Raw genomic sequence first — 14,809 nt, 5'->3', positions numbered from 1 at the left:
TGATAAATATAAGGTGTGTTAATTGGGGTAGGCTAGCAAAACCAGTATCTCGGACCTTGACTCCATAAAGACTTATGTTCATACAAGTCACAGTGTGGTAACAAGTTGGTTGGGGCCAGAGGGTGGGGTCTGTACTTCTTGCATTCATTGAAGGACCAGGCTTCTTGCATTTGGTGGTTCTACCATGCCCTGAGGCCTTGGTAATGTAGCCAAATCTGTGGCCCTCAGATAAGGGAGGCTAGCTGTGGTTAACTTGTCAAGATATTAGGGGCCAGTCCTGGAAGTGCTGTGTATCATTTTCACCCCAATGCCTTAGCTGGAATTTATGCACATGGTTACATGGCCCCACCCAGCAGCGTGGCTGGGAAGTGAAGTATGTGTGCCTCCTAGGAAAGGGAATGGGGGCTGGTGGACACAGCATTGCCTCTGTCACACAGAGTTAAATTGAACATAACCAAGTACCTAAACCTGACTTTACCTGAAAAGAATGTTTGGAAAGAACTGATAGATATTATAATAGCTCAAACTCTCCTCGACTGTTTTGGGAAACAAATCAGTGTGAGATTGTTTCCTTAAAAAAAAAAACAAAAAACAAAACAAAAAAAAGGCCAGGCGCAGTAGCTCACACCTGTAATCCCAGCACTTTGGGAGGTCGTGGCGGGCAGATCGCGAGGTCAGGAGTTCAAAACCAGCCTGGCCAACATAGTGAAACCCCATCTCTACTAAAAATACAAAAATTAGCTGGGCATGGTGGTGCGTGCCTGTAGTCCCCGCTTCTCGGGAGGCTGAGGCAGGAGAATCGCTTGAACCCAGGAGGTGGAAGTTGCAGTGAGCTGAAATCGTGCCACTGTACTCCAGCTTGGGCAGCAGAGTGAGACTTTGTCTCAAAAAAAAAAAAAAAGAGGCTAAATGTATACCATTTCTTTATATCAGAATCTTTTCTTTTTAAAAATAACTTGTAATTTTAAATTTGTGTAGTTACATAATAGGTGAATGTCTTTATGGGGTACACGAGATATTTTGATGCAGGTATGCGATGCATGATAATCACATCATGGAAATCAGGTATCCATCCCCTCAAGCGTTTATCCTTTGTGTTACAAACAATCCAGTTATACTCTTTTAGTTACTTTAAAATGTACAGGTATTATTGACTATGGTCACCCTGTTGTTCTATTAAATTCTAGGTCTTATTGATTCATTCAAACTATTTTTTGTACCCATTAACCATCCTCACTGTCCCCATTCCCCCATTACCCTTCCCAGCCCCTGGTAAGCATCCTTCTACTTTCTGTCTCCAGGGGTTCGATTGTTTTGATTTTTAGATCCTCCAAATAAGTGAGAACTTGTGATGTTTGTCTTTCCGTGTCTGGCTTATTTCACTTAACATAATGACTTCCAGTTTCATCCATGTTGTGGCAAATGACTAAATCTCATTTTTTTAAATCATTTTTTTTATGGCTGAATAGTGCTCCATTGTGTATAAGTACCACTTATTCTTTATTCATTCATCTGTTGATGGACACTTAAATTGCTTCCAAATCTTGGCTGTGGTGAATAGAGCTGCAACAAACATGGGAATGCAGATATCTCTTTGATAAACTGATTTCCTTTCTTTTAGGTATATACCCAGCAGTGGGATTGCTGGATCATATGGGAGCTCAATATTTAGTTTTCTTGAGGAACCTCCAAACTGTTCTCCCTAGTAGTTATACTAATTTACATTCCCACTAGCAGTGTATGAGGGTTCCCTTTTTTCTATATCCTTACCAGCGTTTGTTATTGCCTGTCTTTTGAATATAAGCCTTTTTAACTGGAGTGAGATGATATTTCACTGGAGTTTTGATTTGCATTTCTCTGATGATCAGTAATATTGAGCACCTTCTCATACGTCTGTTTTTCATTTGTATGTATTCTTTTGAGAAATATCTATTCAAATCTTTTGCCTATTTTTTAACCAGAGTATTAGATTTTTTTCCTATAGAGTTGCTTGAAATCCTTATATATTCTGGTTATTAATCCCTTATCAGATGAGTAGTTTGCAAATATTTTCTCCCATTCTGTATGTTGTCTTTTAAATTTGTTGATTGCTTCTTTTGCTGTGCAGAAGCTTTTTAACTTGATGTGACCCCGTTTGTCCATTTTTGCTTTGGTTGTCAGTACTTGTACAGAACCTTGTCTTAAACATCACAAGGAATAAATGCAAAATATCTTTGTATTATGCTTTGGTGTGCCATCTCTTTAGTTATCAATTAACAAACTCTGCAAGGTGTAGATCTGCATGGGTTCAGGGACATTAAGTGAGCCAACAGGCACAATCAGGAATTGAGCCCTAGTCTGACTTCTCACCGGGTGCACCTTTCACCAGAGTGGTACCTTACCTTTTACAGAAATTATAGGGACAAGTACAAACTCCTATGCAATGTTACAGCAGAGATTAATTAAATATGCATTGAGTAGCAGGCAGATGATTCCGTCTTTTTCAGACTTTCTGATGGAGGAGTTTCAAGATCAGCTTTGAAGGTGAAATGTAGGAAGGGCATCCCATATAGCATCAGAAGGCAGAAATGGACATGCTGTGGCATGTTGTGGAATGAAGAACACACATATGTGGGGGTGTCGGTCTAGAGTAGAGAAGAAACAGGGAAATTGATAGAATAGTGGATGAAGGTAGTGATGAATAATTTTTTATTTGCTATATCAGGTGATAGGGAGTCGTTATATTTGTGTTTAAAAGGAAGTGATACACCTGATGGTCCTAATTTTATCTTTGTAAGGAGACTTGGTGGTCCTGGGCTGCTCTCTTGATGGAATTCTGGTAACTGGAATGAGTTGGGCACACAGGTGGATTCCAATGTGTGGAATACAGAGTTCCTTGGGACATAGCAGCATTCTTCCTGCAGCTGTTGGTCACAAGTAGATATAGGGTATGACTGTGAGAGTGAGTGGTTGCAGTGGTGAACACAATCATTTAAGGTAAAGTAAAGCCAAGGAACTGAGAGACTAGAGTGCTAGCAGGGATGGGGTTCAAAATATTTAACTACCACTACTAGCATGGCATGGACCCGTCAAAATAGATGTAGCCCATAATGCTGGTGCAGGGTCCTGCAGGCACCTTGTTGTGTTAGATGATTACTTTTTGTTTCTGAATTGTGAAGAGATCTGTTGAATCCTGATAAGGAGCTAGAGCATTAAGGCATGACATTGAAGAGGATTGACAGTGGCTATGAAAATATTTCAGTATTTTAGCAAGGAATACAATTATACTTGCACATACTCATATGCAGGAGATGCATTGTCCACATGGGTGTTGAAGTCACTAGGAATAATGAAGGCATTATGGAGAGAGGGATAGTAAGCCAGTTGATGGAGTCTTAAATGAAAGGTGAGTGACCAGGAGTATTGTAGGTAATAATAACAAGGAGGAGTGTGTGTGGAATAGTTTGATGGCGTGTGCTTCAGTGCAGCTGGACATTATTTAGAGAGGAAGGATGAAAATGGTACTTGAAGCAGCAATGAAGAGAAAAGAGAACATTTACTGCACTTGTAACTCTCGGTGATATTAAGCAATGGCTTTCAAATATATGTATATAGCTGGGTGCAGTGGTTCATGCCTGAAATCCTACTTATTTGGAAGGCTGAGGCAGGAGGATAGCTTGGGGCTAGGAGCTTGAGACCAGCCTGAGCAACATAGCGAGACTCCACCTCTAAAGCAAATTGCTGGACTTAATGGTGTGCACCTGCAGTTCTAATTACTTGGGCAGCTGAGGTGAGAGGATCACTTGAGCTCAGGAGTTCAAGGCTAGAATAAGCTACGATTGCACCATTGCATTCCAGCCTGAGCAGCTGAGCAAGACCTCGTGTCTAAAAATAAATAATTTTTAAAACCCACAAATATATGTGCATATATATGTGTGTTCAAAATATATATTGTGATATACAGCAAAAAATACATTTATTTTATTTTATTTTATTGAGACAGAGTTTCGCTCTTGTTGCCCAGGCTGGACTGGAGTGCAGTGGCGTGAACTTGGCTCACTGCAACCTCTGCCTCCCAGGTTCAAGTGATTCTCCTGCCTCAGCCTCCGAAGTAGCTGGGATTACAGGCGCGTGCCACCATGCCCAGCTAATTTTCTATTTTTAATAGAGACAGGGTTGACAATGTTGGTCAGGCTGGTCTCAAACTCCTGACCTCAGATGATCCACCCGCCTCATCCTCCCAAAGTGCTGGGATTACAGGTGTGAGCCACCGCGCCCGGCCAAAAAATACATTTAGATTATGATCCAGCACACCCATCATTTATTTAATTGAAACAAAATTTTCATAAAACAATGTTTAACTACATACAGTATATGCTGAAGTTTTATATTGTTACTTGATTTAAAGTTTTCTGTTAACTATCCACTAAATTGATTTCACAACTCACTAGTGGGTTGTAATCCACCATTTGAAAAGCCTTTGTTATGTAGATTGTAGGATTTAAAAATTGCCACCTCTTTTGACGGCTGAAAGGGAAGCATGCTATTTCCGTAAGAGAGAGCCAGGTTTCAGTTAGATAAAGGGGGTAAAAGAAACATCCATCATAAAAGTTGAAGGATATAGGGAATTTTATGGATGACTGACCCTGAATTACATAGGTTACAGTGGAAGGAGTAAGGGGTTGTGCTGGGGTTGGAGCCTGATTCATGTTAGGCAATGTAGGTGACTCTAATAGGGTAAGAATTTATATGATGAGGAATGATCTGGAGGGCAAGGCTTCTTGTGTGAGTATGGGAAGCAAAGATCTAGGGCATGATGGGATTAGTAGTCATCTAGTGAGGTGGATAATTAGTTCTAATTATAGACTGCTCTCTCGGTCAGCTAATCAGTGCTGAGGTGAGGTGCAGTGGTTGATTGGGCTGAGTAGAAGTTGTATGGGTCATAGAATGAAGGTGTCACTACAACTGTGCTGAGCTCTGTCGGCCCTCTTTCAATCCTGTTGTGGACAGGTTAATGCTACAGGAGGGGTAATGCTACCAGAGCTCTGAGGGTACCTTACATCATACTTGGCAATGGAGTTGGTAGTGGGAGTGGTATCAAGGCTTAAGAAGTTCTGTGGCCTACCCTTTTAATTGCTACTGTTCTTGATATTGAGGGAGAGGGAATGAGTGGCCTTACCAGAGGGTAACAGTTTCTTGTGGACTCTTTATGTAGGAAAATTTTAATTAAAAAAAGCAGCACTAAATTAAGAAGTAGGCAGGAGTTGTGGTAGAAAGTTCAGGAGTTCGAGACCAACCTGACCAACGTGGAGAAACTCCATCTCTACTAAAAATACAAAATTAGCCGGGCATGGTGGTGCATGCGTGTAATCCCAGCTACTCAGGAGGCTGAGGCAGGAGAATCGCTTGAACCTTGGAGGCAGAGGTTGCGGTGAGCCAAGATTGTGCCATTGCACACCAGCCTGGGCAACAAGAGCAAAACTACATCTCACAAAAAAGAAAAGAAAAGAAGTAGCACTAAGTTAAGAACCAAAGACTTTGTTTTTGATCTTAGCTATGTCTCTGGGTGACAGATTAGATCCTTAATCTCATCTATCAAATAGATATGTCATTCTTCTTTTCCTTAAAAGCTGTTATGATGACCAAATTAAGAAAAAATAGGCCGGGTATGGTGGCTCACACCTATGATCCCAGCATTTTGGGAGGCCAGGGCAGGCGGATCACCTGAGGTCAGGAGTTCGAGACCAGCCTGGCCAACATAACGAAACCCTGTCTCTGCTAAAAATTAAAAAATTATCTGGGCTTGGTGGCAGGTGCCTGTAATCCCAGCTACTTGCAAGCTGAGGCAGGAGAATCACTTGAACCCAGGAGGCGAGATGTTACAGTGAGCTGAGATGGTGCCACTGCACTCCAGCCTGGGTGACAGAGCAAGACTCTGTCTCAAAAAAAAAAAAAAAAAAAAAAAAGAAAGAAAAAAGAAAAAGTATAGGCATGTGATATGAGTCTATAAAGCCCAATTCAAATGTAAGATGTTGGCAATGGGCATTACTTGGTAGAAATAATTTGTCGTCAGTGTAGATAGTGAACCCTAGGCAGCTGTCAGTGACAGGATTTAAAGATTCTTTTGATGGTGGGACACAACACAGAGACACTTGGATAGATTAAAGGCAGATCTCTTTGTTATGTATAGCTCCAAAGCAGAGAAGGTTGCCATGCAGGGCCACGTAGAGGGTTGCACCCAAGGACAAAGAAACTTCATGCTAGAGCTGCAGGAGGCTTATGTATGGCAAACAGGATGGCGTTAGCAAGGTATCTTGGGTTTCCCAGTGATTGGATATTTTGAATAATTCTGTGGCCTAAAGAAAGAGGGGGCTGGGCTGGGCACAGTGGCTCATGCCTGTAATCCCAGCACCAGCACTTTGGGAGCCCGAGGTGGGCAGATCACGAGGTCAGGAGAATGAGACCATCCTGGCTAACATGGTGAAACCCCGTCTCTACTAAAAATACAAAAAATTAGCTGGGTGTGGTGGTGGGTGCCTGTAGTCCCAGCTACTTGGGAGGCTGAGGCAGGAGAATGGTGTGAACCCGGGAGGCGGAGCTTGCAGTGAGCTGAGATTGCACCACTGCACTCCAGCCTGGGCAACAGAGCAAGACTCTATCTCAAAAGAAAAAAAAAAAGGAGGAGGGGGCTGGTCTTGGGTGTTAAGGATCTGGGGACCTCTGGCAGATGGGTATTGTATATTTTAACTTAGGAGTGTTAGAGGCTGATAAGGGAAGTAGTTGGGCTAGGAGCTTGCTACACTGTTCTCAAGAGTAACTGAGAGTTCATGACATCAAGACTGGGTCAAGACAGCACTTGTGAAATATGTTATACTAGGACAGCTTCTAAGTGGTGTAATTTCAAATTATCATTTTTTAAAATAGCACAAAAACTTGCTCTAAGCAGACTTATTTGCTTCATCTTATATTTTCATATAAGCATTTTGTTGAACACTACGTTTTAGTATGCTACAGAAAACGTACTCTTTAATTCTGTCATCTATGACTTAAAAATATTTTAAGTAGGCCATATTGTTGCGTCATTATAGACAAATACCTGGCACTGTCTAGGACCCAGTGGCGGAAAGTTAGAAGGTGGGTTAAAATTATGAGATCATAAATACTTATTGCATATAATGGTTGGAATGATAGTCTCAAAGTTGTTTTCCGTATCCGTTTAGGGTTATTTTCTTACTGTAGAGCTGTGGTAGTAATTTTAAGATGTTCTCTAGTTGAGATAGGAAAAACCAAAGTGATTTTCCCTACTCTCTACTCTCAGTCACTCAGTGCAATACTTCTGACACCAGATTTGTAGGTTTTTTCCCTACACACCAAGCATTTCTCAAGTGTATACCAGTGGTCATCCCCTAATTTGTGTTAGCAATGCTGGCACAATCTTCCAGGAGATAACATCAGATCCCACAGCTTAAGGGCTCAGTCCCATAAGACTGACCACTTTAGATGCCAATTGAAAGCTCCAAGTTTTGACCTGTGTTTCTGACTGGCTATACATCTCCTCAAGAGCAAAAATCTTTCTTCTTTAGAGATTATTTCTCTATTTCCCAAGCAGCAGAATCACATATCTTTTTCTTTCCCTAAGACATACTTTTCCTTCTTTTTTTTTCTTTTTTTTTTTTTTCTTTTTTTTTTGGCCTCAGCATCCTCTGCAGAGCTGTTTTTACTTCCTGGTTCTTCAGACTATAGATGAGAGGGTTCACCAAGGACGTGATCACACTGTACTGAACACAGACCACTTGCCCCAACACTGAGCCTGAAGTAGAGGCTGGGTGTCTGAAAAAAGCTGTCCCATAGAATGAGAGAACCACAGTGAGATGGCAAGGGCATGCGGAGAAGGCTTTGCCTTGGCCCTCAGAGGAGCAGATGCTCAGTATGACAGATGTGATTCTAGAGTAAGAGAAGAAGGTTAGGGAAAGTGTCAGTAGCCCCCAGAATGCCCATGACATAGCTAGAAGAATCTCATTGACAGTGGGACCAATGTAGGACAGAGGGAAGAATGAAGGCAGCTTACAGCTAAAATGGGGATGATGTCAGACCTACAGAAATGTAACTCGTGGATGAAAAGACTGTACATCAAGGAAATCAGAAATCCTGCTACCCAAGCAATGCTCACAATCACCGTACAGAGAGGTCTGTTCATGACCATGGTGTAGACCACAGGGTGGCAGATGGTAGCATAGTGATCACAGGCCATGGCAGAGAGCAGACAAGCTTCTGTTCCCCCAGAGATAGTGAAAAAGAAACTCGGTGAGGCAGCCCCACATTGAAATGTTTTTCTTTTGAGAGGAAGTTTTGTAGCATCTTGGGCACAGTAACTAGGAGTAGCTGAGATCCAGAAAGGACAGATGTCCAAGGAAGAAGTACATGGGTCTATGCAGGTGAGAATCAGCCCTAATCTCCAGGATCATTACCAGCTTCCCTGTCAAAGTCAGGAGATGAATCACCAGGATTAGCACAAAGAGCATGGTCTGGATCTCTGCATCACTGGAAAATTCCAGAAGGACAAACTCAGGACTAATATTGACATTTATTATGGTTGCTTCCCTCAAAAGAAATGAATGATTCTCTACTTGGCAGGGCATTCATCTGAGTCATTCTCACTGAACAGGAGTTTTCTACTCAACAGATGAGTATACCTCTTACCTATGGCCCAAAATGGGAAACTTGGGATAAGGAAGTGTCATCTTAAATACAGTCTCCTCACTTGCCCTTCTTTCCTACCTTCTAGCACTGTCTCTGCATGATCTTGAAGCCTTCACTCTACACCTCCATCACTCTTTAGTAAAGGTACCAAGTGCATACGAATCAGGTAGGTCCTGGAGTCAAAATGAGACAAACTGCCCCAGTGGCAAAGCCTAGAAAATCTTCTCTGGGTAAGCATTGGGAGGCCTATGGGAAAAGGATTCCTTCTCAGAATGGTAAGATCATAGACTCACACTATATAAGGATATTTACATATTATACTTTAATCCCTTCATTTAACAAATGAAGAGAATGCATTGCCTATGGTCTCATAGCAAAGTGAGGACTAGGTTGGGACTAAAACCAGTCAAGGTTGAAACTAGAACCAGATGTTTTAGCTAGTCTTGTATGCGTCCAAGTGCATCATACTTGGTGGTTTTGAATTGTTAGAGCTGAGTCTTGTGTGGTTAGCGGATCATGTGCAACTTTGCTAGTAGGGAGTTCGCCTCTTAAAAATTTTTTTCCTTCAGCTCCCCACACATCTAAATATTTTGTGAGGAGATACTTTGAAAGGGTAAGTCTGGCTCCATGAATGTCCCATCTGTATAGCCACAAAGTATCCTTATTTAGAAGGGTCCTGGACTCTGGCTCTGTTTACTTTTTTTTTTTTTTTTAGACAGAGTCTCACCATGTTGCCCAGGCTGGAGTGCAGTGGTGCAATCATGGCTCACTGCAGCCTTGACTTCCTGGGCTTGAGTGATCTTGCTACCTCAGCCTCCTGAGTAGCTGGGACTACAGGTATGTACCACCATGCCCAGACACTTTTTTTTCATTTTTATTTTCTGTAGAGACAGGGTCTTGCTATGTTGCCCACGGTGGTCTTGAACTCTTGGGCTTAAGCCATCCACCTGCTATGGTCTCCCAAATTGCTGGACTTACAGGCACAAGCCACCACGCCTGGCTTAGTAGGGAGTTCACTTAAATTATAATATATACCAGTATTCCTTGGCTCTGACACCCAACCAATGGTCTCTATACCCACTCAACTGCTACTGAAGTGGAAAGAGCACTAGTCTTAGAGTAAGGGGCTTAGTTTGTCCTGGCCCACACGTTCTAGTGGGATCATCTGGGAAGAGTTTACTTTTTTAAGCCTTAACTTATTTATTTGTAAAACTGAGTAAATGAAATAAATACCCTTGTAAACCATATAGCCTATGATCTGCTGTACAAAATAAAATTTATATATGTATGAACAAAGACTGACATTGAATTTTGAAAATAGATTTCTCTACTGGGTATTAGGCTGATGGACATTTTTCTTTTTCTTTCTTTTAATTTATATATATTTAGAGGGTACAGTGAAGTTTTGTTACATGGATATATTGTGTAGTGGGGAAGCCTGGGCTTTTAGTGTAGCCATCACCTGAATAGTGTACATTTTACCCCTTAAGTAATTTCTCATCCTTTAGCCCCCTCCCACCCTCCTACCCTTCTGAGTCTCCATGGTTATTTCTCTGATGTTGTAAAATTATTTTTTCATTGAACATATATATATATATATTTGCATGCATGTGTGCAGTAAAAAGGACTTGGAGATTTTCAGGAAATACCCAGCCTAGTTTTGTTTTCTCCAGAGATAAAAGGCAAAGGAGAAACCTGAATTGAAGTGAGAGAAAAGTGCTAGGGCAAAGGAAGCTGAACTTCTAAAGAAAAATTTGTCTCATGGTCTCTTCCCCCCATCATCATTGGACATCTCGGTAGTTTGATTCCACTTGGGTACATGTGACTGGACCAGATGCCCTCTTGAAATGCCCCAGACCTGGGATCCCAGAACACTGCCCCAACAGTGTTTACAAAGTCTATTAAACAGAATCCTGTATGCTCTGTGATAGCACTTCAGGGGCCACCATATGTGTTGAGGGGGTGAGGAGTTAGAGGGTGCCTCTCTGCCCTCATAGCCACCCCAATCCATTTGTTTCTCCTTTTATCTGTTTAATAATACTTGATATGTGTAGTAGGATTTCATTGAAGCAAGGATTCCATGACTAAATCCCTTTCTAAAACTAGAACTTTAATGGCCAGAAGAAATAAAAATCTCTATCCCTATTCTCTACTCTCTTCATTTTTGATCCTCCAGGAAATCTCCCTCCTACTCTTCATCTGGCTGCTGCAGCTAGTAACACATTTTAAAATAAAAGGCTAACTTTTCTGGGGGTCCAGAACTTGATACATAAAGAAACAGAATAGAAAGATTCCAGATGGAGGAAGGGCAGAAGCCTCAACCTTCTGGCTCAGCCATTACTTGGTTGACTGAGGTAGCAGTGTTTGACTTTGAGAAAGACGCATCCCTAATCTGTGTCCAGTTTCCTCCTATGTAGGATATGGGGCTTGGACCTGTTGTTTTTGCAGATCCCTCCCGTTACATATGTCTGTATGCCTCCGGGTTTCTCTCACCAACCTTGCTGAGCAGAGGTGCTCTGGGTCTGATGGGTCTTCTGACTTCTGAGCTGGGCTGCCTGCCATAGGGCACTGCTGCTGGAAGGAGACTTGATTCCTGTAGCTGGAGTTGAGAGGCCTCCAGACAGACCCCAGGAAAAGTGGACTTTGCTTTCCAGTGAGTGATATGACCAGAGACAAGTACAGACAGGCAGCAACTTAAAGCCAAAGTGTTCGGGTGTCTGCTGGCACAGGCATGGCTCTTTTTGGAGATGGCTCTCTTAAGACTTAGGATTTTCTCTTGTTTTATCACCTTTTACTCCCTCAGTCCTGAGGAAAACTGATCAGTTTGTGTGACTTCTATTTCTTCTTTCGTCAAATCCCTGGGATCTTGTGCCAGGCCGGCCCTGGTGTGGGGTGGTAAGAAGGGGCCCCAGAGAGTCAGGAATTGCTCAGTGCTCATGGATGAGGTGGCATTAGCCAGAGCAAAGGGGCCTCTAGTCCTGGGACAGAGTGGCTACTGACATGGCTGTTACCAAGAGAGGTCTGGCTAAGGACACAGGAGTGTAGAAAGCTCCTAGCCACAAATTCTACTAATTAAGAATCAAGGGATCAAGAAGCTCTGGAAAGGATTAGTCTTGTCTCTGATAGCTCTGATTCTGAACATGAGTGTGTGTATGCCCATGCATACATATACCTAGGTAAACACGGTTGAGAAGTTTCATTACTCCTATGATGCCATTTACTTTTTAACTACTCTTGCTTCTCCAGCTCTCAGCTTGGGCTCTTACCTCCTATTTCACAGAGATAATCTTCCTTTCTCTACTTCAGTTTTATTATATCTCCCTCTATATGTTGGACTTTACCACTGTTATTGCTCAAGTTTTTCCTATTTGAAAATGAAGTGGGCACAATTAGTAGCCCTTCCTCCTCTGGAGAGAGTTGGCTTCCCTCAAACCAGCCTTGGTTGTCCTGGGAATGGCAGGGAAATACCAGCTGTGCTAAAGAAACATGGTAAGTACAGACACAAGAAAGATGAAACCAAAACTTTGGCTTACCTCTGTAAACTGGGAATTACTCTTCTGTAACAGGACTTAAGGGAAGCTAAGCATTTGGAGTATAAAAGAAAGCCTAGGCCAGGCACAGTGGCTCACATCTATAATTCCAGCACTTTTGGAGGCCAAGGCGGGCAGATCACCTGAGGTCAGGAGTTCGAGACCAGCCTGGCCAACATGGTGAAACTCCATATCTACTAAAATACAAAATTAGCCAGGTGTGGTGGCAGGTGCCTGTAATCCCAGCTACTCAGGAGGCTGAGGCAGGAGACTCACTTGAACCCAGGAGGCAGAGGTTGCAGTGAGCCAAGTCATTACAGTCATTACACTCTAGCCTGGGTGACAGAGCGGGACACTGTCTCGATAATAAATGCATAAAATAAAATAAAGGCTATCCAACTCCAGGCTGTTTGATCCCCCAACTACTTCCTTGTCTTTGCTTCTCTTTATAGCCAGTTTTTTTTTTTTTTTTTGGAAGGATAGTCTATGCCACAATCTTCTCCTTCACTTCTCAGTCCATTGTCATCTCTTTTTTTCTGCTACCTCTATCGCCCCTAGAGACAATTCACTTACTATATTCAGAACACCAAGATATACATAAAGACTGCAGTTGATTGGTGAGCGTTGCTGGACTCAGGTGGAGAAGGCTTTGCCTTGGCCCCCAGAAGAGCAGATGCCCCAGTCAATTCTGGAGTAGGAAGAAAAGATTTGGGATACTTGATGATTCCCTGTGATATGGTTAAGATGTTTTGTCTTCTCCAAATCTCATGTTGAAATGTGACCTCCAGTGCTGGAAGTGGGCCTAGAAGGTGTTGTTTGGGTCATGGGGGCAGATTCCTTATGAATATCTTGGTGCTATCTTAGTGGTAATGAGTGAGTTCTCATTCTCCAAGTTCACGTAAGATCTGGTTGTTTAAAAGAGCCTGACATCTCCTTTCTTTCTCTCTTGCTCACTCTCACCATGTGACACACTGGCTCCCCTTCACCTTCCACCATCATTGTATGCCTTCTGAGACCCTCCTAGAAGGAGATACCTGCTCCGTGCTTCAGGTACAGCCTGCAGAACCGTGAGCCAAATAAACTTCTTTTCTTCTAAATTACCCAGTCTCAGATATTTCTTTATAGCCATGCAAATGAATGAACACAGCCAGAAATGGAAGTTATCTCACCAAAATTACCTGCTGGCAATAAGATCTGTGTTGGATGAAGGAGAAGTAGACGCAGCTCAGAGTCAAAGAGAGGTTGTAGGGCTTACAGAAGCGTAAGTTGAATGTATCCATCAACTTAGGCCAAGTTATGCTGTGGTAACAAGTGACCCAAAATTTCAATGGCTAACAACAATAAACATTTAATTATCATGCTACATGTCATTGAGACAGCTGTGGCTTTGTTACTACATAGTCTTTACCTCAGGACCTAGACTTAGAGAGCAGCCTTTAAACTGGGATATGGCTGGTGTTTGGACTTATGAAAAGAGAGGAATGGTGAACTATAAACTGGTTTTTAAAACTTGTGCTCAGAAGCGATACTTGTGACTTTTTTTCCAAAGTATGACACATGGCCACATTTGAGTCAATCACGACAGAGATAAATCATTCTCTTACAGGGAGGTGCGTTGAGATTACATGGTAAAACCTGAGATCAATGGGGTAGAGAGAAAGCATAATTCTTCCCCAGGAGGGTTAGCAAATATTTTGAACAGTAATACAATCTTCCATGTTATTAATGAAATTATTGGTCAGCAAGGAGGTCAGAACTTACTTTCCACTTTCTGTCCCCTCTCCTTCTCCAGAGAAATGCAAATAAACTGCTTTTGACTGAGAAATAGAACAAGAGTGACACTTGACAGTTTATCTGTCACAGGCCATAGGAATGAATAGTCAGGCTTCAGGGTACCTTGAAGAGATCAACAAAACTCTGGATCATACAGTCCCCAATGTGAAATATAGCCTCCTTGATTTATTTGCTTCTTGCTAGGATACCTTCCCAATAGAAGTTTTCAAATGAGGTGGCAGTTTGGTAAATTTTCTGAGGTTTTCTATCATTTAAAATATTGGGCCCTAACTTTTAAGAGAGAGTGTCACTGGATACATATTCATAGTTTTAAATTTATTTTCTTCAAGGCTTTGGAAATTTTACATTACTCTCTGTATCTGATGTTACCTTTGAAAAGTCTGATTTCAATGTGATATTTTTTCCTTAATAGGCAGTTCTTCATCTCTACAAACATTTTTAGAAACTTTTAGGAGCATCTTATTTGTCTTAGACATCCTCAAGATTCATTTTAAGTGTTTAAGTGGTTTTCTTTATTTTTTATGTTTATCTATCTTGTTTCTAACTCGGAACTCTAAGTGCTTTTAATCCTAGTTTGTTTTTCTCTGTTTTTACTCCATATGAATTTTTTTCTTTATAGCTTTATTGAGATATAATTATTGTACAATAGACTGCATATATTAAAAGTGTGTAATTTGATGGGTTTTGACAGATATATGTACCCATGAAACCATCAATGCAATCAAAATAATGAACATTTCCATCACCTGCAAGTGGTAGATTCTTGTTTCTTTAAATATGGCTAGGTCTTTTTTTTTTTTTTTTTT

The 14,809-nt window shown here is 41.7% G+C and overlaps 1 protein-coding gene across 1 annotated transcript in view; it reads left to right on the top strand.

Moving 5' to 3' along the window:
- The first annotated feature begins 13,336 nt into the window (after positions 1-13,336).
- LOC108543902 (elongation factor 1-gamma-like) overlaps positions 13,337-14,809 on the top strand; it is a 28,258-nt gene continuing 26,785 nt past the window's right edge. Inside the window, 1 exon segment of the mRNA XM_017894716.1 lies at positions 13,337-13,470. Within this exon segment, the coding sequence (XP_017750205.1) occupies positions 13,337-13,470 (134 nt within the window).

Source organism: Rhinopithecus bieti, unplaced genomic scaffold (genome assembly GCF_001698545.2).
Source record: "Rhinopithecus bieti isolate Rb0 unplaced genomic scaffold, ASM169854v2 scaffold_24390, whole genome shotgun sequence".
NCBI lineage: Eukaryota > Metazoa > Chordata > Mammalia > Primates > Cercopithecidae > Rhinopithecus > Rhinopithecus bieti.
This window is presented reverse-complemented; position numbering and strand designations above follow the sequence as displayed.